General features: G+C 45.4%; 1 protein-coding gene across 1 annotated transcript in view; it reads left to right on the forward strand.

Annotated features, from left to right (window-relative positions):
- The window catches only part of LOC308285486 (small conductance calcium-activated potassium channel protein 2-like), a gene marked incomplete at its 5' end in the record, with an annotated part of 86,857 nt that overhangs the window by 45,276 nt on the left and 19,079 nt on the right, over positions 1 to 22,502 (forward strand). Inside the window, 2 exons of the mRNA XM_080726255.1 lie at positions 3,700 to 3,795; positions 14,975 to 15,393. Coding sequence (XP_080582381.1) covers positions 3,700 to 3,795; positions 14,975 to 15,393 — 515 coding nt within the window. The remainder of the gene's footprint in view (positions 1 to 3,699; positions 3,796 to 14,974; positions 15,394 to 22,502) is intronic.

The following is a 22,502-nucleotide window of genomic DNA, read 5'->3' on the forward strand; positions in this document are numbered from 1 at the left end:
TTAGCGCCACCAGGACCTGGTGGAGACCTGTGCTTGGAAGAGCACTGCTTCTAGTTTCTAGTGAAATCCAAAAATTATGATTGCAGATACTGTAGGAGGTTTTGCATTTTGGCCATCGATATAGTTTAATTGTTTGACAGCACAATCGTCAGTGTATTTTGGATTCATGTAAATTTTTGTATAACGGATAACGGATGTTGGGGGTATTTTGATTATCCCGATAATATTGTAAAACGCAATAATCGTGACATGAAATGCTCATATCGTCCCATCCCTACTTTCGACCTGACGCCCCACAGTGGGGGCAGACCTTCATTCAGAAACACCCCCACTTAGAAACATCCCCATTCAGAAACACCCCCACTTAGAAACATCCCCATTCAGAAACACCCCCACTTAGAAACATCCCCATTCAGAAACACCCCCACTTAGAAACATCCCCATTCAGAAACACCCCCACTTAGAAACAGGGACTGAGCATTCACCAGGTTAGCATTCACCAGTGTCGGTAGGTTAACATTTCACCATGTTAGCATTTCACCAGGTTAGCATTAGGTGGCACCTCCATTTAGAGCAGTGATGGCTGAGTGGTTAGTGTCCATACCTAGGACTCCGGAGACCCCAGAGGTCGCAGGTTCGATTCCCCGCTCCAGCTATCACAGCTCCCCCCCTCGCGCTCCTTGTGGGCTGCACTGGGTTCAGCTCGGTTAAGCTGAAAAAAAAGCAGCTGGGTTGGGCTGCGATACCCGAATTTCCCTCGCGGGAGGAGTAGGTAACTATCTATCTATATCTAACTATCATTTAGAATAATGGAAGTCAATCTTCTGAATGGCAATGTTTCTGAGTGCAGACAGTGTACCCACCGGCCATTCAACAGCAGCTTTTCGGCAATAGACGCTTTCCAACACTTAGCGCCACCGATGTGGGTTTGGTGGGGAGCCACCTTATCAGTCTGCATGTTGGCTGCTCCCCAATCTGGGAACCCATAAAACTTTAGATTAGTTGGTCCCAAGCCTTCATGCCCTTCCATAATAGACCTAATCAGAAGGTTTGTAAACAAACAGGTATGGCAGTATTTCCAGGTGGAAACAGTAGATAAAAAGTGTCAAGTACATTGTCTTGTTTATATATGTCTTTATATTCAATAACAGTATCACAAGTGTACTGCTCCAGTGTGACGCTGCTGGCATTATCTACCCAGAAAAACATTGTCTATTCTGTGTCCTGCACTGGCTGACAGAAGGCGAGCAACACATAACATTTTAACATTTAACACAGATGTACATTTGTGTTAACATTTAAAAGACATGTCAGACTTTGTACCAGTTTCCAGTACCTTTTATTGATGTATGTATATATAATGTTGTATAGTCTGTAGTCTAATCCTAACTCACACATGCATCCCTTGTGCAAACATATAGCATGGTCCCAGGTTATCACCAATCATGTTCTTGTTTACAAATCAACACATGATTCATCTATGTGAGAATGTGTCAAATGTGTAATTCCATTGGAAATTAGAGGGTGGCAAAAACCATTTAACCCTATTTCATAAATAGCAAAGATATTCACAAGGTTGTGTGCTTGTAGATCTGTTGTTGTTTTTTTGTTTAAAGTGGTGAATGTATGGTTGCAGGCAATAAAGCTCTTACCCTACTGTATGTAGATGGATGGGCATGGATTGAGATGCACTCTGACCTTAAGTCAGATTCATAAAAGTTCAGAGTTGGAGAAAATATGCATAAAACTAGAAGCAGTGCTCTTCCGAGCACAGGTCTCCACCAGGCCGTGCGTCCTGGTGGTGCTACTGTATAATAGGCCAATGTAAAAAGGGTGGCATATGTTCTTCACCTTAGATCTTTCATGGCAATCGGACGCTGCATGCATGATTTCAAGCATTGTGTTACAAAAATGTGTTTTGCTAAAGTCTACCTGCTGGTGGCGCTATAACAGGACAATGTTAAAAAGGTAGCATTTGTTCCTTGACCTAGTGGGAATATGTGTGGCAAATTTCACGGTAATCGCAAGCTGTGTTGATGATTTGAGGCATTTTGTTCAAAAACGGAGCAATCCTGCAAGCTTTGGAAGCCAATATTAGCCAATCAGGATGGAATATGAAATACAGACGGATCGGACTTGATCACATGACTATAGAGATACTGTGTACCGATTTGCGTGATTTTTGGATAAAATCTCAAGGAGTAATATCCAAAAATGTGTTTTACATAAGTCGGCCCAAAGGTGGCGCTATAAAAGGCTGATGTGAAAAATGCAGGGTAAAGGTTTATCCTTAGCCTCTAGGGAGTGCACTTACAAAGTTTGAAACTGATCGGTGGAGTTATAGGTAAAACCACAAATCGGCCTGTTATAGCACCACCATGAGGCTGATTAAAAAAGATTTAAGTGGTATTTCTTCCTCGGCCTAGTGGGAACGTGTGTGCGCGATTTCATGATAATTGCACTTTGCGTTTGTGATTTGAGGCATTTTGTCCAAAACGGCTCAATCCTACAAACTTTGGAAGCCAATCTTAGCCAATCAGGATGGAATATGCAAAATCGGACAGATCCGTGTCGATCACATGACTGTTGAGATACTGCCTACCGATTTGTAGGATTTTTGGACAAAATCTGTAAGAGTAGTGCACAGAAATGTGTTTTGCAAACATCGGCCACTAGGTGGCGCTAGAAAAGGCCCATTTGAAAAATTTAGGGCAGAGGTTCTAGAGGGAATGTTTGTGCTCACTTTGGCAGCGACCGGGCCAACGGCGACTGAGATTAGCTGCACACAAACTGCGAGGACGCACGGACGGACGCACGGACGGACGCACGGACGGACGGACACACGGACGGACGGAGGGGAAAACATACTCTCCCCCATGCCTTCGGCTGGTGGAGACAATAACATGTCTATGTTGAGTGGAACCTCTGTCCAAAACGGTTACTTTTCAGGATTCAAATAAAAAATTGCAAAAGTAGCAGATGAGTTTTGAGCTCGTAGATCTGCTACCTATGCTTTTGTGTCAAGTTGTAGTACGATCAAGTATAGGACTAAAATGTAAAAAAAAAACATATGGAGATACAAGATTTCTGCCCGACAGAAACAAATTGAATTGTAGCTTAAATTGGAAGGCTAGAGATGGGCGGCAATTGCCATCCCCCGGGACCCCAAATGACGGCCCTGCAACGCCGTCACAGCACGGCGCTGTCGTTGTGAGCGTGTGGATTTTCTTGTGCGAGACACCGGCACGCAAGTATATCTCAGGCGTAACGCTCTGCTCTCGCCTAAATCCTTTTTTCCTTTTTTTCCCTCCCCCCCGGCTACCTCATATCACCTGGTTGCTTAGCTGCAGACTACAATGGCGGAATCACCGGATCATGGTGATGGGATGTGTCTGCTCTGCATTGCTGCATTCTGAGGTCGAAAACGACTCATCACTGTGATGCAGCCACACAGACTCAGTTGATCAGACTGTAATAATGTAAAAGTGATCTACAAGTTCACTTGAAAACAGTTGAAACATTTGGAATATTTTTTAACACAAATGTTGTATTGGGGGGTCCCTGGCACAACATATTTTTGGATGGGGATCATGTATGTACATATTAATTTGGGGGTCCTTGATATGAAAAGAAATTTGATGTTCTGTTGAACTGCTGTATTTGTAAACTGTTCTTTTCTGTCTTTGTCTCTCAACACAGGAATCTTCGTACTCATTTGCACTGAAATGCCTTATCAGCCTTTCCACTGTTATATTGCTTGGTCTTATAATAATGTACCATGCCCGGGAAATCCAGGTGAGTCTGTTGCTGTAAAAATAAAATACACTGACACGCAGACATGCATGCTCACACGTGCACGCAAGCATGCTCACACATTTTCACTATGTTGTCCTCTGCTGTGTCCATCGTAGTGATGCTGATGATGACATTGTGATTTGGTGGAATAGGGCCACAGAATAGCATGCAGTGTAACCGAGTTTGATTGCCATCTAATTAGATGATGCCCCTTATCAACACATTTGCAGTAGTGGAAAGTAACTAAGTACATTTACTCACGTAGTGTTACTAGTAAGACGCCTCAGGGGCGACAAGCGACCTCGCCCTAATGGAGATCCCTGCTCTTGAGTATCTGACATCACTGTGACGTCACCTGTGATGTCACAGTGATGTGTCAGGGGAACCACAGTGTCAGACGTTATCCCTGCTCTGAGTATCTGACATCACTGTGATGTCACCTGTGATGTCACCTGTGATGTCACAGTGATGTGTCAGGGGAACCACAGTGTCAGGTGTTACACGTATTATACGGACAAGATGTGCCGGTTCTGACAGTAAACCGCAACCTACAGTCACAATTAAGTTATTTTAGGTCATTTTAAAATGATTGATACTTTATACCACTATATATCTCATAGGCAAATATTACCCTCCACTACGTCACTTTGTGGTTTTGCTTTTTATATTAAACAATTTAGCCCTATTTTATATTTAGGCTACTCAAAAAGAGCTCACAAAGCTCACAATCATGTGCTAGATCGGCATCATGTGCTAGAACCAGCAGGAAACATTGTTAACGTTGTAAAGCTGAACAGGTCAACCAATTGTAGGAACATCCTACAACAGGGGTTTTCAAATGTTTTCAGGCCAAGGACCCCTTAGTTGAGAGAGAGATGAAGCAGGGAGGGACCCCAAAACCTGCTCAGAGATTCCATATAGTTTAATTGTTTGACAGCACAATCATTAGTGTATTTTGGATTCATGTCGATTTGTGTTTTCAGATATTTAACCACTTGAAATACTATCGATCAATACTTCTCCCCTCTACATCAAACCTCTTTGCCGCGAGGCGTTGTGAGCTTATAGATCTGCTATTTTTGGCTAAAGTTCTCAAGATCTGGTTAAGAATCTGGCTAAAAAGGAGATTTATTTTTCTTTCTATCACACAAAAATTTGGAGGACCCCCTGTAGTGTTATGGATTTCTATGATTATTGCATAAAAATATACTTGAGAAAAGAAAGGTTCGAGCAGTGTTCAAACACAATCAATATTTATTCATCAAAGGAGCTCCTGAGCAGACAGCAACTACACTCAATGGGCATAGCAACTCTCCACTCCCGAGCACAGGTTATACACGCCCTCTTTATACACTTCAGAGGGGACTTAAAATAAAAAAGAGTCAAGTTAACAAACATCCTTTTAAGGCTTTCAGTCAGGAATACTTTAGACAGATCATGACATTCTGGTAACAGGTGAAAGAGTGACTCACACAACAGTTGTTCTCAAACCTAGGAATAAACACCCTGACATGACTAAACTAAATTACATGACCTTCTGACTACCTTCAAGAAGAAACAAAGATTACATTTCATAAAATTCTATAACATCCCTCCCTTTTGATCATAGAATATGGTCATTAATAGTAAATGTAATGACATTTGTTTTTCCGTCTTTTACGTATCTGAAAACAGGTCTAGGCGAAAACCTTATTTAATATATTTATCTCTTTTATATTAACTCTTTAAGGTAAAAATTCCTAGACGGCCCTAGAGTTTATTTTATTTTTATTTTTTTTTCTCTTTCTTTAGCGACCACCTTAGTTTGGCCTGTAATTCAGATAGTTATATTGACGTTAAAGGGGGATAGAACTCAAAATAACAAATAAAAAACCCACGTCTAGATAGAATATAGTAAAACATCTCTAAAGAGCACATCACACATTTTTTTATACCTTATGGGTATAAATTTCAAATATAAGAAAACCATTCCTAAAGGACACCTCACATCTACTCATAAGCCCACACCCATAGTCTAAGCAATGTCACTATTTCTAAAGGACCCATCACCCATCTACCCATAAGCCCAAATCCACATCGTCTAAACAATGTCACTGTTGTTGAATGGCGGTGACCACTGTGATCTTCCTGGTTGGATTATTACTTCAGAGGTGGACCCGACAATTCTTGACATTACCGCTTTAATGCATGCAGATAGGCAAACAAAAACTAAGAGTAGTATGATCACAGTGATGACAATCAGAATCAGTGTACGTGTCAGTGTGTTCCCGATACCTCCAAACCAGTCTTCAAATAGACCCCAAAACATCCCCCCATGGTTTTTTTTTAGCTCTTTTACCCCGAGTTGGGTGTCCTCATGGAGTTTAGTGATTGCTTTAGTGGGATCTGACACGAAAGAACAACATTCTGTCTTGATAACAGAACAGGCCCCCCCCTTATTGGCTAACATGATATCTAAAACCATTCTATTTTGCAAAGTAATGGCCTTGATTTCGTTAACTTCAGTGGCCAAAGCTTCAATAGCTGCGTCTGAGACATTCATGTGTTTTTCCAGGACAGTAGACAAGGCTTCCAGTTCGCTCTGTGTATTATAGACTCCATAATTTGGTATTATCACCCCGAGAACTTTTTGCCACCAAGTTAATGTCCGTTTTTTACGACTAGTTTTCCTCCTGTGTTCAGAGTAGGCCTCTTGAATTTCAGAACTATTCACCCTTCTAATCATTGGAATGACATGGGCCAAATAACATGTACCATGGCTATTGGCTGGGAGGTGCGTGTACGCTTTCCCTCCACACACTGCATAGACAGTTTCAGGAAGATATGAAGGCCTAGTAAGGTTGGTTAGCATTATGGTTTCTTTGTCACAAGGACTTTCTCCTATGTCTACATATTTCTTTCCCTGGATCAGAGTTCCAGTGAAACAATATTTGATATTTCCCTCTTCTACTATTGGCATAGCTTTACCCATGTCTGAGGACCGGAAAGTTACTTTAGTCTGTGCTTGGTCTTGGCAGTTAGAGACATCATTGCATTTTATTCTATTCATTTTGAATTCACTTGAGACAGAGAAATAGAAAATTTCAGAATAACAGTTTAGGCTGACACTGGACTTCCCTCGCATACATTTCGTTTTTTCAGCAAATGTACAATTTGTCTGGACATGGATTGTTTCAACTTTGAATACAAACTCATTAGTTGCTATGTTTGTTTGGTTTAACATTCCCACCCTGTGAATCATAGTCTTATTAAGTCTGTGTTTCCCAACTTCTACAAGCCTGTTTACCCCAATCTCTATAATATCCAAGATCTTCTTGTACTGGGTCCATGGATTAGCAGTGATAAAATCCCCTACCCCCCTGTAATGACTCCCAGGAGGATCATGGCATTCAGAATCCCACAAAACATTGTTCTCTCTTAAACCTTGCCAGTCATAGAAACGCCATTCTTTTGCTGTCAGTGGAAGGGCCATCCATATTGGGGCCGTTGCGCTATGAGGCAGGTGCTGACATATCCAACAATTCGAGTAGTTCATCTGCACTGCAAAACTGAGTGTCATTGACATGGCCAAGTTTGGATGATGGAGGTCTCTTCTATGTAATGTATGCAACGATTCTTTTTGTGTGTGCATTTGGTACCATTCCTTCTGGTACTCTGTGTACTCCTTCTGGTACCATTCTCTCCTCCCTGTCGTCCACGTCCACACTGATAGGTACAGGGCTACACCCAACGCCATCATGGCCCAGGGAATCCTTGGGCCCCACGTCGAACCTGTGGGCACCTGCATCTTCATACCTTCAGTGTGGGACAGTGGACGTACGTGAACGCTGGCCGAACCTTCGGCAGTGCGACGCATGAACCCAGGTTTCCCTGCCGGTGACTTTAACCGCGGTGGGCGTGATGAGAAGAACTTGGAAGGGCCCTAGCCACCTGGGTTGATACCAATGCTGGCGTCTTAGATCCTTGATCACCACCCAATCTCCTGGCTCTAAGTCGTGTAGTTGGCCGGCTTTAGGATCTGGAAGCGCTGCTTTCACCTTCGGATAAATAGACTTAAGCACAGAGTTGAGTGCAATACAATATTTAATCATATCGTCATCAATATTCATTAACGTCATCTTATTCTGTGGGAATGGCATATTTGTCATTCTCATTGGACGCCCCATTAAAATCTCATAAGGGGACAGACCTAATGTTGCATTAGTCCTGCCTCTCATATACATGAGAGCCAGTGGGAGGACTTGGATCCAGGAGAGTTTGGTTTCAGCTTGCAATTTAGTTAATTTGCCTTTCAAAGATTGGTTTGCCCTCTCTACTGGCGCTGCAGACTCAGGATGATAAGCACAATGCCTTTTTAGATCAAATTGTAGGTTTTGAGAAAGACTTTGAATAACTTTGTTCACAAAGCCCGAGCCGTTATCCGACCCCAATTTACTACAGAGCCCCCATCGTGGAAAAATATGACGTAATAGGACATCCGCTACCGTTTTAGCAGATTCGTCCCGACATGGGTAACATTCCACCCATCTAGACCACATGTCTACAATTACTAGAGCATGTCTGTAGTTTTGGCATGGGTTCAAAGTGATGAAATCGGCCATGAGATACTCAAAAGGCCCGTCTGGTTTTGGTTGTGCTGACATTGGCACAACTAAGCCTCGTCCAATATTGTGTGTCATGCAAATTACACATTTTGAACAAAATTGGTCGGCATAAGTAGTAAATCCTGGGGCAAACCAATATTTGTTTACCAACTCAATCATTTTTGATTTGGAAGCGTGGTCTTGTCCATGTGAGATTTTGGCTAAATATGGGAAAACTGATCTTGGCATAACAGGTAGGCCAGATGAGTTAACCCATATGTTCCTGGTGGCGTCCAATGTACACTTTTTTTCCCACAGCTTCTTCTCCCGTGCGTCAGCTCCTGTCTGTAACAAAGAAATGTCGTCAATAGAGAAAGGATTAACTTGTGCCGGGAGCACCGTCATCTGTAAAACTGGGGAGAAGGGTGAGACAGCAGTATTCTTTGCAGTCCTATCTGCGAATGCATTCCCTTGTGATATGGGGTCCAGAGCATTAGTGTGAGCCTGGCATTTGCAGACAGCTATTGTTTTTGGTAACATAATAGCTGCCAACAAATTCTTTACCAACACATGGTGGGCTATTGGCTTTCCAGTTGATGTAAGGAATCCCCTATGTTTCCAGATCGCATAGAAATCATGGCAAACGCTGAAGCCATATTTACTATCTGTATAAATGGTCACTGTCTTCCCCTCTGCCAGAATACAAGCTCTAGTTAATGCAAACAATTCGGCTGCCTGACTTGACAGGTGTGCTGGTAACCTCGCACTTTCAAAGATAGAAGTGTCAGAACAGACAGCATATGCCACTAGTGGCTCCCCGGTATCTTTACTCCTCTGAGCTGAGCCGTCTACATAGAGAATTAAGTCTGAGTTAGGTACTTCAATGTCAGTTAGATCTAGTCTTGGTTTAGACATAACATCTAATAGCTCCATGCAAGAATGCGGATCCCCGTCATCTTCTGTAGGGAGAAGGTTAGCAGGATTAAGAACCGTACATCTCTTCAAAGTAACATGAGCCATGGTTAGTAACACATTTTGATAGTGTAGAAGGCGTGCAGGTGTCAAATGTGCAGTACGTGCCTGCGTAATCAATGCATGGACTGCATGTGGTACCTGAACAGTCAATGGATGCATTGCTACTATGTCAGCTGTTGCTAATACCGCTGCTGTGGCTGCTTCGACAGCCCTGAGACATGGCAAAAGCCCCCTGGCCACATTGTCCAAGCGTTTGGAGTAATAACCCACAGGCCTCTGTTTGTCACCGTGCCTCTGGGTTAATACTGCAGACATGAAGCCATTCTTTTCTGCAACAAATAAATTGAAAGGTTTCTCGTGGTTAGGTAGACCCAGACATGGGGATCCTGTTAAGGCTTGTTTGAGTGTGGTCAGGGCACCTAATGCTTCTGTTGTCCATTCAATTTTGTCAGACATGGCTAATTTTTTCCCTCCATAGATCAGGTCAGATAAAGGCTCCACAATTTCTGCATAGTCTGGGATCCATGGCCTACAATAACCTGCAATACCTAATAGGGACATTAGTTGCTCCTTTGTGCTTGCACGTGGCATGGCCAAAATAGCACTTATCCTCTCTTTTCCCAACCTCCGTCCCTCAGGAGTAATAACATGGCCTAGGTATTTTACCTCTTGTTTCACAAATTGCAATTTTTCTTTTGACACTTTGTGGCCATTCTCAGCTAGGAATTGTAACAAGGCTATAGTATCTTTTTCACATGCTTCTTTTGATTTACTGCATAATAATAAATCATCAATGTAGGAGATTAAAACGCTGCCTTCGGGCGGCACAAAAGACTCCAGATTTGTCGCTAACGCTGCTGTGAACAGCGTTGGACTTGCTGCATACCCTTGGGGTAAAACAGTCCAAGTCCATTTTTTCCCTTTGAAAGTGAACGCAAACCAAAATTGACTGTCCACGTCGACAGCCAAACTGAAATATGCGTTGGACAAGTCCGTAACACTATAGTAGCAAGAGTCTGCCGGTACCTGCGACATAATGGTTACAATATTAGGAACTACAGGGGTAGGCGTATACACTGCCTGATTGATTTGCCGCAAATCCTGCACAAATCTCCAGGCTCCATTTGCCTTCCTAATAGGCAAGATGGGTGAATTACAGGGTGAGTTAGGGCATTCGACAATAGCCCCTTTTGCCACTAGAGATGCATGTACCTTTGATATCCCCTCTTCTGCATCTTTACTCAGAGGGTATTGGGCCCTGTTGGGTCTGAACGTCGATTTACCCTCAACCCCAATAGGCTTGGCATTTTTTATCTGCCCTATGTCATATTTGTCTTTTGCCCACAAACACTCTGGTACTTGTGCAAGCAAGGGTGAAATTTCTGAGGTATCTAGTACCATTAATGTTTCCCAATCCTGTTTTGAGTTAGAGCTAGTTGACGTTCTTGTCATCATGCAATTGACATTTAGTGGAGTACAGTATGTTTTCATGCTGGGTGAATACCAGTTCCCTGAACCACCCTGCTGCCAATCAACAGCCTGTAACACTGTTTTTAACCAGGGGCCTATATCACACCAATCACCTAGTTTCTTTCCTAGGGGGATGTGTGCGTCTGTGCCTGTCAAAGTGTGATACAATGTTTGCTCTTCAGTTAAATTTAAAGTAATGGCACTAAACTGGTCATTAAAGTACATATTACTTAAATTTATTTCGTCCTCATTTTTGATTTTAAACCAAAAGTTTTCATAGGTCAGATCTCTTGTGAATGGTGAAAAATGTGCAGTACAACGTAGCAATGCTGACTTGGTGAAATCATCTGGTATCATTTTATGTAACTTCTCAGATAAGTTTCTGTCAGAAAGGTCCCAATTATAGTAATAGTTTGTTGGTTCCCCCTTACTGACAGATAAATTGTAAAGGCCCAGCGTAGGACATGACATAAAAATGCCATCGCTGGAACAGTCCAATTTAACACCAAATCGACACAGCAAGTCGCGTCCCATTAAATTAACGGGGCACACTGTTGATGACAAAAATGTATGTTCTACCTTTATGTCACCATGCGCCACTGCTAACGGGCACGTCACTGGCTCTAAACAGGGCTCACCAGACGCTCCAATCGTGTTAATAGACTTATTAGATAATGGAGCGTCTGGGATCTCTTCCCGTCTAATAACTGACAGACTAGCGCCTGTATCAACAAGGAATTTTATGTTCTCACCATTCACGAGCAGATCCAACACTGGGGCTTCATCAGGGGAGACTGAGACCTGCATAAATTGACCAGCACGTACCTTTACTTCCTGCTCTGTCACTAGTCTTACCCCTTGCACAGCCACCTCCCTATCTCATAGCTGACCCGGGTTGGACACCGTCACGTCTGCAGCGGGTCCATACTGCCATGGGAGGGCCTGCTGCCGGGCTCGGTTGGTGTCCTGCGGGCCTGCTTGGGCTGCCAGGTGAGGGGAGGAGCCGGTCCAGATCCACTGTCCTGTCGGATAGCAAGGGCCAGGGGGTGATGGATACCCCCAGGTGGCCGGCTGTCCTCCCTGCCACCCCCACTGTCCCCGGCCCTGGTGTCGGTTGTTGCCCTGCCTGACCTGTTGGCCATCTGTCCTTCTTTTCTTAGCGTTCATGGGACATTGCCGTCTCCAGTGGCCTGTCTTCTGACAGAGTCCACAAATGTCTCCCGGCAGGGGCACCCCCTCTCTCTCTTCTCCTGAGGCCACCTTGGCGTCGCATCTGTCATTTGTTGTTCTTTTCTTGGCGCCTGGCCCCTATTCTCGTAGAACATTAACTGGGCTGTCTCCAGTTTCTTTTTCTTCTCGTTGATTTGCGACAGCAGCTGCCTTTCTGCGTGTTGTGCATGTGACCATGCCACATCCAAGGGCTGAGTCTCCCAGCCCACACAGGAAATCATAACCCGGTCGTGGACAGCCGGAGTCAGATTATTTATCATGGCTGTTTTCAATAAGTCATTGTACGCCACATTGTCTTGTGCCACACCACAACATTTTTGAAAGATTTCTTCCATCCTTGATCTGTACTCATCACAGGACTCATCTAGTCGTTGTTTGGTATTGTGTATCCTGGGCCAGTCAGTACGGACTGGGAAGGCAGCCCTTACTCTGTCAAAAAGACCACCTTGATTCTGCAATTGTCCAGTAAGAATGTCATTTCTTGCTCCATCTGCATCGAACGGATCCTTCAGTCGCTGCCATCTTAGTCCAAAAACTTTCCGAAAAAGAGTCTCTAATTCTTGTCCTGATGGGCCATACATGAGGATCAATTCCTCAATGGCCTTACACCATTTTGCAACGTCTACCTTAGGATTTGGTAGGTCTTTGATAATGTCATTTAGTTCATCGGGGGTCCAGTTTCGCTGGACTGTGACAATTGGGGTGTAAGCATTTATAACGTCCGGCTGGGCGTCAGCCGGAGGAGGAGGGTGAGGGTTTGGATATGGTATCAATGGCATTTGCGACATCATGCTTCGTGTCACCATACCAATCCGCTCAGAACTCCCCCCTCCTTTTGTTGGAGCTATATTCAGTCTTTCCAGTCCAGCAGTGGCCAGGTCCATGTTGTCCTTGTCCCCCTTCTCCGCGATTCCGTGGGTGGCTGCCTGCTGAGCTATCTGGGCAGCTGCTGCGTAGAGCTCCCCCGCTGGGTTTGGAGGTAGGTCGTGCATTCCATTGGCAGGAGCCGCTGCCGGTGGAGGGGCTGCTTGCTGAAAGCCGGGAACAGGTGCTGGCTGCGCTGGGGCGTGTGGATCTGCCGGGTTGGGTTGCTGCACTGGTGGGCCCAATGGGGGGTTCAGCTGGGTGCGATATGGAGGTGGCTGGAGCATCTCTTGCCTATACTTTTTCAATCTTTTATGCCTTTTCTCATCCCCACCCTCTTCTTTATTTAAAAGGGCTTTAGCCTGTTTTTCATCTCTATATTCTGCTTCTCTTTCCCATTTTCTGAACAAATCCCAATTGAGTTCTTTTGCTTTTTTCCCTGCTTTTCTGTCATATTGCTCAAGAGCATCCCTACATGCTCTTAATTTTGAGGAGCTAAATGTTCCCGCAAGCGGGAACTTTTCCTGAGTAAGTTTATGCCATAACATGATTGGCTCTAATATTTCATCTCCCCATCTCTCCACCATGAACTCTATTGGCCCTGAGAGTGCCCTTAGCCTGGAATAGCCACTCTCTCCATTCCCCATTGCTCTGGAAAGACTCAGAAAAACAAACAAGAGAAAGAAAAGAAGAATCAGAGCAGAGTTGAGTCAACAGACACTTTGGCAAACCGTCCTTGGTTACATAAAATGATACCGTACTACACACTGATATCCTAGGATGACTTCACTCATTCCATGCGTTTCTCAAACATACGTCATCCTTTACAAACCTAATGAGTCTGTTCACACCTTGTTTTAGATATTTCTTTTCCCCTTTAAAAGGTTTATATACTGTACTATGTGACCCTTCTGATCAGTCACACCTTATAACAATATCACATTTAATACCATGTCACAAAACCCTCGTAGCTGTTCACAATTCTCATGTGTGTTCACAGATTCGCACCCAGGAGAATAACTTGAACAGCTCCCTGTGGTCCCTTTTTTAAGTTTATACGTTTTTACACATTTAAATAATAACCCAGAATGATTATTTCCGACAGCCAATTTCCCCGTCGATAACCACCGGTCCCACGATCACGTGAAGCTATGTATTAAATAGCTTTTCCCCCGAATTCCACGGGTAAAACCTTATCATGCAAGGTCTTATTCATCTACCACGGTCCTCCCCGTGAAGCTATAATGAAATAGCACCCTGGATTGCACAGGTACTGTTTTTTTCCAAACAGAATCCTTATATCCTCTAAAACATGCAAAATTTGTTCATGCAACAGATTGTATTTGAAACACTCTCGTACCTTATTGAACCCTGTTCTCTGCCCATCCGACACCCGGACGTCCCACGGACGGCACGTCAACCGTTTGGAGCTGATGTATTTGCCTGGTAGCTGCAGCAAGATCCGGGAAGGTCCGTCGATGTGGACGGACAGAAGACAGAGTCCCTTCGTGGTCGCCAGCTGTTATGGATTTCTATGATTATTGCATAAAAATATACTTGAGAAAAGAAAGGTTCGAGCAGTGTTCAAACACAATCAATATTTATTCATCAAAGGAGCTCCTGAGCAGACAGCAACTACACTCAATGGGCATAGCAACTCTCCACTCCCGAGCACAGGTTATACACGCCCTCTTTATACACTTCAGAGGGGACTTAAAATAAAAAAGAGTCAAGTTAACAAACATCCTTTTAAGGCTTTCAGTCAGGAATACTTTAGACAGATCATGACATTCTGGTAACAGGTGAAAGAGTGACTCACACAACAGTTGTTCTCAAACCTAGGAATAAACACCCTGACATGACTAAACTAAATTACATGACCTTCTGACTACCTTCAAGAAGAAACAAAGATTACATTTCATAAAATTCTATAACAGTAGTAACTCTGAGGACCTCCTATAGGGCTCCCGAACCCCCTGTTGATAGACCCATGTCCTACAGTCACGTCAGAAACAATCACTAAACTTGTAACAAACTTCATCATCCCCCCTTCCCAGCTATTCATGGTGGACAACGGAGCGGACGACTGGAGGATAGCCATGACATATGAGCGTATCTTCTTCATCGTGCTGGAGCTGCTGGTGTGCGCCATCCACCCCATCCCGGGCCAGTACGTGTTCACCTGGACGGCGCGGCTGGCCTTCACCTACACGCCGTCGGTGGCCGACGCCGACGTGGACATCATCCTCTCCATCCCCATGTTCCTGCGACTCTACCTGATCGGCCGCGTCATGCTGCTGCACAGCAAGCTGTTCACGGACGCCTCGTCGCGCAGCATCGGCGCCCTCAACAAGATCAACTTCAACACGCGCTTCGTCATGAAGACCCTCATGACCATCTGCCCCGGGACCGTCCTGCTGGTGTTCAGCATATCCTCCTGGATCATCGCCGCGTGGACCGTCCGCGTCTGTGAGAGGTAAATGCTACGGGGCCCGGGGGAGGGGGGGGGGGGGGGGTTAGATCAGGGGTCTTCAACGTTTTTCCAAGGCCAAGGACCCCTTAGTTGAGACGAGACAGAGATGAAGCGGGGACCCCCCACAACCTTCTCATAGATTCCATATAGTTTCATTGTTTGACGGCACAATCGTCAGTGTATTTTGGATTCATGTCAATTTGTGTTTTCAGATGTTTACCACTTGAACCGTCGATACTTAATAAACTTGACCTTTCCTGTACTTAGTCTGCTCTTTTTCCCCTCTACACCAAAGCTCCCTCTCTCTACAAGCTTGTAGATCGGCTATTTTTGGCTAAAGTTCTCAGAATATGGACTCTAGGGTTCAAGTGGTTAATATAAAAAAAGGAGAAAAGAAATTCTATCACTCAAAGATTTGGAGGACCCCCTGTAGTAACTCTGAGGACCCCCTAGGGGTCCCGGACCCCCTGTTGAAGACCCATGGGTTAGATGAAGAAAAGAATAGATGTTGGGGGACTTGAGAGAGAGAAATGAAAGGGGAGATTAAATGAAAGAAAGTGAGCGTGCTGCCGTGCAGAACCACACGGTTCTTTTTATTTGATTTCTTCTCCTCTCTCTTTTGTCTCAGTCCCACGCCTTGTCCTTCATGATGTTCCCTTGTGTTCCCGTCGTTCATCCCCGTGGTCCACTAATGTGGGAGGTTGACAGGCTGAGTCACGTGCACACATACAGTACAGCACAGTTTACGCTCACACGTACGCACACACGCACAGCCACAGACATAGGCTTACACACACATGCACACACTAGGGATGGGATATAAACATTTCTTATCACGATTATCGTGACAAAAGAAATCGCGATTTACAATATTATCGCGATAATTAAAAATCCATTATCCTGGGGCGGAACATTTGCCAAAAACTGCGACGCGTTGTGAGCTTGTAGATCGGCAATTTTTTGGCAAAGACATTTGATAGAGAGTGAAAAAAAGACTGTATCAAGTACGTATATTATAAGTACCTTTTACCAATTCTAGAGGGTTTAAGTGGTACCGGATATGCACTCAGCAAATAAAAGGTGAATTGAACCCAGTGCATGACGGAGGACGATATCACCACGATACGATTATCGTGAGTGTTTTTTATCACGATATACGATAATATCGCTTATCGTACCATCCCTAGCAAACACACACACACACGCGCGCGCAAGCGCTCACACACACACAGTACTGTACACCTACACTCCGCGCTACCTGAGTTGTCATTTTCCTTTATGATAATGAAAAGATGGCCTTCGGTTTCATTAGCTCAGCAATCACGCCAGACTCCTCATTTCTATGTTATTTTAGCAGTCTGGTCCATTATTCATGAGTGTCTAATTGTTTGTTTGCTGAATGGTTTGTTTTGGTAATGCAGAGCAGCCCCAAGGATCCCCCAACCCGTTTTCTACCCCAAAACCGTGCATCAGGCGTCATCTCGAGGGGGCAGCGGGAATTCTCGTGGAAAATGAAGGGAGGCAGGAAAGGGGGGAAAAAAGAAAGAAATGAAGAGTACAATTTTTTTATGCTCGTTTTGCATTTACATAGGGTAATGAGACATTAATGCCAGCTTTGATGTTTTAAAGTCGTTTTCTTTACTCAAAGTGGAAGGAGGAACAAGAGCGGGGGCTGTGGGTGGAGTGTGGAAGGAACTCACTGAGATATATGCTGCGCTGTATAATTCACATATCAATTCACAGGAGGCTTTGCTGTCAGTCAGTCAGTCAGTCAGTCAGTCAGTCAGTCAGTCAGTCAGTCAGTCTGTCAGCTAGCCAGTCAGTCAGTCAGTCTGTCAGCTAGCCAGTCAGTCAGGCAGGCAGCTAGGGTCTGTCAGTTGGTCGGCCAGTCAGCCAGTCAACCGGTCAGTCAACCGGTCTGTCAACCTGTCTGTCAACCGGTCAACCGGTCAACCGGTCAGTCAGTCAGTCAGTCAGTCAGTCAGTCAGTCAGTCAGTCAGCTAGCCTGTCAGCCAGCCAGCCAGCCAGCCAGTTAGTCAGTCAGTCAGTCTTCCAGCTAGTTAGTCAGGCAGGCAGGCAGCTAGGGTCGGACGGCCGGCCGGTCAGTCGGTCGGTCGGTCGGTCGGTCAGTCGGTCGGTCGGTCGTTCGGTCAGTCGGTCGGTCGGTCGGTCGGTCGGTCGGTCGGTCGGCCTCTCAGTGTACCTGTGTACCTGTCCCCCTACAGGTCATTTTGCCTGCTCTAACAAGGTCCCTCCCCCTCCTGCTCCTCCTTACAACCTCCCTCCCGAACACCTTCACTAACCACCTCTCGCACGGCACGCCAAGCCCTGGACCCTCCTGCCCTCCCCCAACACAAATACACACACACTCTCTCTAGGCTGGTGGGTCTGACTCTGAACCACACCCTACAGCTGTGATAAACTGCAGCTGACCTGTGCCATCCACTCCACTCGCACAGCAGCAGCAGGACACTGAGGTGTGACCAGTGTCCGGTGTCACCAAATGCTGCTGGCACATGTTCAGCACTGCACTCTGTGCTGGGACAGGATAAGAATCAATCATTAAGTTGTGTCTGTCTTGTTGAGGACACCTGTGTCTGATCCTGCTGACAGAGCTCTCTTGTGTTTCAGATTAGGACAGAAAATCTCTCTCTCCCTCTCTCTCACTCTCTCTCTCTCGCTCCGTCTCTCCCTCTCTCTCTTGCTCCGTCTCTCACTCTCCCTGTCTCCCTCTCTCTCTATCTCAGATAGATATAATCTTGGATATGCAGCAAAATCCTCAGTGTTAATTTATCCAGTCCATCCATGGAACCGGTATGAACTCTGCTTCCATTTTGTATACTCTCGATGAGGATTTTACTGCGTATAAACATCACAGCATTCTGCTGAAAAAGACATTAGAGAATGCTGCTAGAATTTGCAATGGCCTATTTATCTGGGTGTGTTGTTAAAAGCCTGAGGGAGTTCCGATCATTCTAGAGTCATGGAAGTGCATTCCCAGAGTCCTTACGACAGGTAGTCTATTTATGGAGAGAGGACTGGAGTAGATGATGACGTGACAAACCCAGACTCTCTATGGGGTCAAGGTAGATCGATTTGTGGTTTGCTCGCGACGCAAAACACACATACGCATACACTCTGTGCCAAACACTGCTAATTGACTATGTTCACATGACAGCCATTTTGGGCGGGGTTTCCAAACCCCCCCCCCCCCCCCCCCCCCCCCCCAAAAAAAACCTTGAGAGTAAAATGGCCACTGGGAGAATATAGTCAAGTTGCAGTGCATGTTGTTAGCCAGACCTTTGGTTTTCAGTTCCAAAATAAAATGTATACTCTATGTGTGTTTGGGTGAGTGTTTATGTGTGTCCCATGTGTCTACCGGTATGTGAGGGCGTGCATGAACATGAGTTTGTGTGTCTGTGTGTGTGTGTGTGTGTGTGTGTGTGTGTGTGTGTGTGTGTGTGTGTGTGTGTGTGTGTGTGTGTGTGAGTGAGTGAGTGTGAGTGTGCGTGCCTGTGTGCGTGCCTGTGTGTGTATAATGTTTTGTTGTACTTTCTATTTCCCCACTATGCTGCTCCATAGGGATACCATGTGAGTCCTCGTTCGCTAGCCGTGGAAAAAACCAACCTATCATTCTGCAACGAGCTGGCGCCACTGCTGCCCTAAGTGGGTTTGGGGTGAGGGAGGGGTGGATGCTAGTGGGAGAATGCCCTTATGCAAAACAAAAAACAATTAATAAAACACTATACGCTCCCTTCCAAACTCAGTCTGCCAAAGGAGGACTAGGTACAGTACATCCCCCTTTAGCGAAACCCAAACCATGAGAGGTCGTCAGTCACCAGACCACAATCAATCCAAGCGTTAGGGTGCGGGAGGTGAAGCAGCACTTTGAAGCAAGCGTCTCTTTCTTAACTGTTTTGTGGCACGTGGTTGAGGGGTGGAGCAGGAGTAGAGGAGAGGAGAGAAGGAGCAGTCAGCCTGTGCTAAAATGGAGCAGCTCCTTCAAGTCACCTTCACGACTGTGCCAGAGGGCAATTTCTCTTTTTTTTCCTCTTTTTTTCCTCCGTTGTCCCGTTTCCTCATGCAATTATTATAGATCCATGGCACGCTGAGTCTCCTTAGCGTCCATACTGGAAAAGATTTGTCAAGTGAAAGCTTCTCTGTTCTCTGTGCTCACACACATTACCATCCCATTATGTGTCTCCCCTTCACAGAATTGATTGAACAACGTCGGGAATGGTTTCCAACAGACTTTTGTTGTTTCTAGTTGATTCATTTTGCTCCACAAGTGAGGACAGCATTTCGTCTGTGATTCATATTCATGCCAACACCAACTGTCACTGGGTATGTGAGTAAGGGAGAAATGTCAAGTCATTCCTACCCGCACAAAATTGTTAGCATACTGTAATTATAATGTGTCATATTTGCTGTTGACTCGGGTGTGTTTATTTATTTTTTACTATCCAGCACTGCGTGATTTGTATTGCAAAGTACATGTGATGAGTAAGCATTCCACATTGCTACGCTAGCAGGGTGAACAAGTGAGTAAAGGTGTTGCTTTCCATTCTAGCACAGTTTCCAAAGTTGAATGAACTCTCAGGGGCAGAGAAAGCGTTTTGAGTTTTGAGAGAACGCAGCGCACCCAGCTTTAGTTTCCATCAACTGAATGTTCTCACCCCGCTTGTAAACATTGAAACAGCATGGTAGTTTTCATGTTTACTTCGTGGTCTCGTTGCTCCAAAAGAAGAAGGCAGGGGGAAAAAAAGAGGCGCTTGTTTCCCAAAGTGCTGTGCGAGAGTTCTGTTAAGTGTATCCAACGTTGATTATGTGCTGTTCCGCCCTGGCTGACACTGACCACGCAGGCCAATCAAAGGGCAGTACGGTGTGAGATTGGACAAGCACGGAGTCTGTCTGGAAAGCGCCTAGATGGGGGGAATGAAAGACACAACCTGGGCGGACAGGGAGGGATGGAGAGAAGGTGGAGTTGGCAGGTATGTTGATGGTTACAGTAGATGGATTCAACACATGGCCAGTGGTCTCCTTCCCCTCTCAATTCCCTCACATACAGTACATCCCAATCTGCAGAGCTAACTGAGTGAACCTCAACTGACTAACTATAAGCTCCCTCCCTCCCCTTCCTTCTTACTCCTGACTGATCCTCTGCAGATCCTCTACTACTGTACCCATCTAACATGGCATGCTTTGCAGTTCCTCCTCACGTCTCCCCACTTGTTAAACCCTCCCCTTCCTTGCCTTCCCATGAGGAGCAGGCCTAATCCAGTTACACCTTGCCATGCATGCCTTGCCTGCCTCCCTGGTCCTCAATCCCCCCCCACCCCCCACCTTCCCTCTCTCTATCTCTCTATCTCTCTATCTCTCTCTCTCTCTCTCTCTCTCTCTCTCTCTCTCTCTCTCTCTCTCTCTCTCTAACTCCTATCTATACCCTTGTCTCTGTAACTATATATATGCTATATGCGCAGCAGCCATGTTGGAGAGAAGCTGGGTCTCTTCTCACTTCCTTCAAAGGTGTTACCAATGATACTAATGAAGGCTCCTTTCCATTTCATGTGGCACAGTGGTTCTCAAACCTTTTATTTTTTTATTTCAAGGACTCCCATAACTCTGAGAGCATACAACCTTTACAGGTCCATTTGGTTCCTTGTATGCTCTCAGAGTTACACACCTTTTAAGGGGTAATTTGGAACCCCCAAGTTACCCTGGACCACACTTTGGGACCCACCGGTGTAGCAGAGTGTTTCCAGTGAGCCAACATGCTCAATATCGGGAAAATCCCAGTTGTCCTACGCCCAGTTGTCCTACGTCCCAGTTGTCCTACTGTGTCCCAGTTGTCCTACTGTAGCCAGTAGCTACATGTAGCCTACCCCCACCACCTCAGCATTCGTACAGCGCCCGAGCGCTGCAGGCGCGAGTGCCCGCGAAGAGCGGGCCAGGGCCGGCGCGAGTTACGAAGCCGTGGTGAATGCAATCGTTATATTTATTACCCTTACGGCCTGGGCAAGCGCACGATAAACGCATGAATGGGATGAAGATCGCTTGCTTTAGAGTCTGTTCGCGGACTAGCCCATACAGCCAGGCTACAGTAGGACAACTGGGACACAGTAGGACAACTGGGACGTAGGACAACTGGGCGTAGGACAACTGGGACTAGCCCTCAATATCAGCACCCTGACTCTGTTTGACCAGAATGGAACAGAGCCTTCATTAGTATCATTAGTAACACCTCTGAAAGAAGTGAGAAGAGACCCATGAAACTTCTCTTCAAAATGGCTGCTGTATAATATAGCCTATACCCCTGTCTCTGTCTCTGTCTGTCTGTCTCTCTCTCTCTGTCTCTGTCTCTCTGTCTGTCTGTCTGTCTGTCTCTCTCTATGTCTCTATGTCTCTCTCTCTCTCTCTCTCTCTCTCTCTCTCTGTTATTCTCAAAACAAAACACTTTGTTTTCAAGGAGATGTGAGACCGCCGTTTCTCCCCTCGTCCCCTCCTCTGAGGGACCTTTAGTCCAGTAACAGACAAGCTTTTGGAAAGTTTAGGAGACTTTCCCTCACTGCGACTTCAGATTATCTGGCTTGAGTTACTGGTCAAGTAAGCAGATGTCCAGTGGGTGACATCCACAGTGTTATGTGTCTTTAAAAGCCACCACACACTCGCGCATGCGCATACACGCACGCACACACACACACACACACGTACATGCACGCACGCACGCACGCACACACGCACGCACACACACACACACACACACACACACACACACACACACACACACACACACACACACACACCACTGCAACTTGAACTTTAAGCACACCAGAGACAAGTGCGTTGTTTGCATGAAATATTCAAGTGGATTTTACGACTGCAATTTCCAAGCGAAGGCCGAACCCGAGATAACAAACTGGCAGCACTCTGTGCACGACGAGTACATGCACTCTCTTGAATGAATTGTATGTAGAGGTAACTAGCGCTCAGTGCTTGCAGTGGAGGAATCGCAAGGCTACATGCAGTGATACTTGCCTGAACGTCTCCTACAGCTTCATGTGATTTCCTCATTTCAACCTACCTATGATTATATTGTTACTAAATTATATTA

This window comes from Nannobrachium achirus (genome assembly GCF_963921795.1).
Source record: "Nannobrachium achirus genome assembly, chromosome: 5".
Classification (NCBI taxonomy): Eukaryota; Metazoa; Chordata; class Actinopteri; order Myctophiformes; family Myctophidae; genus Nannobrachium; species Nannobrachium achirus.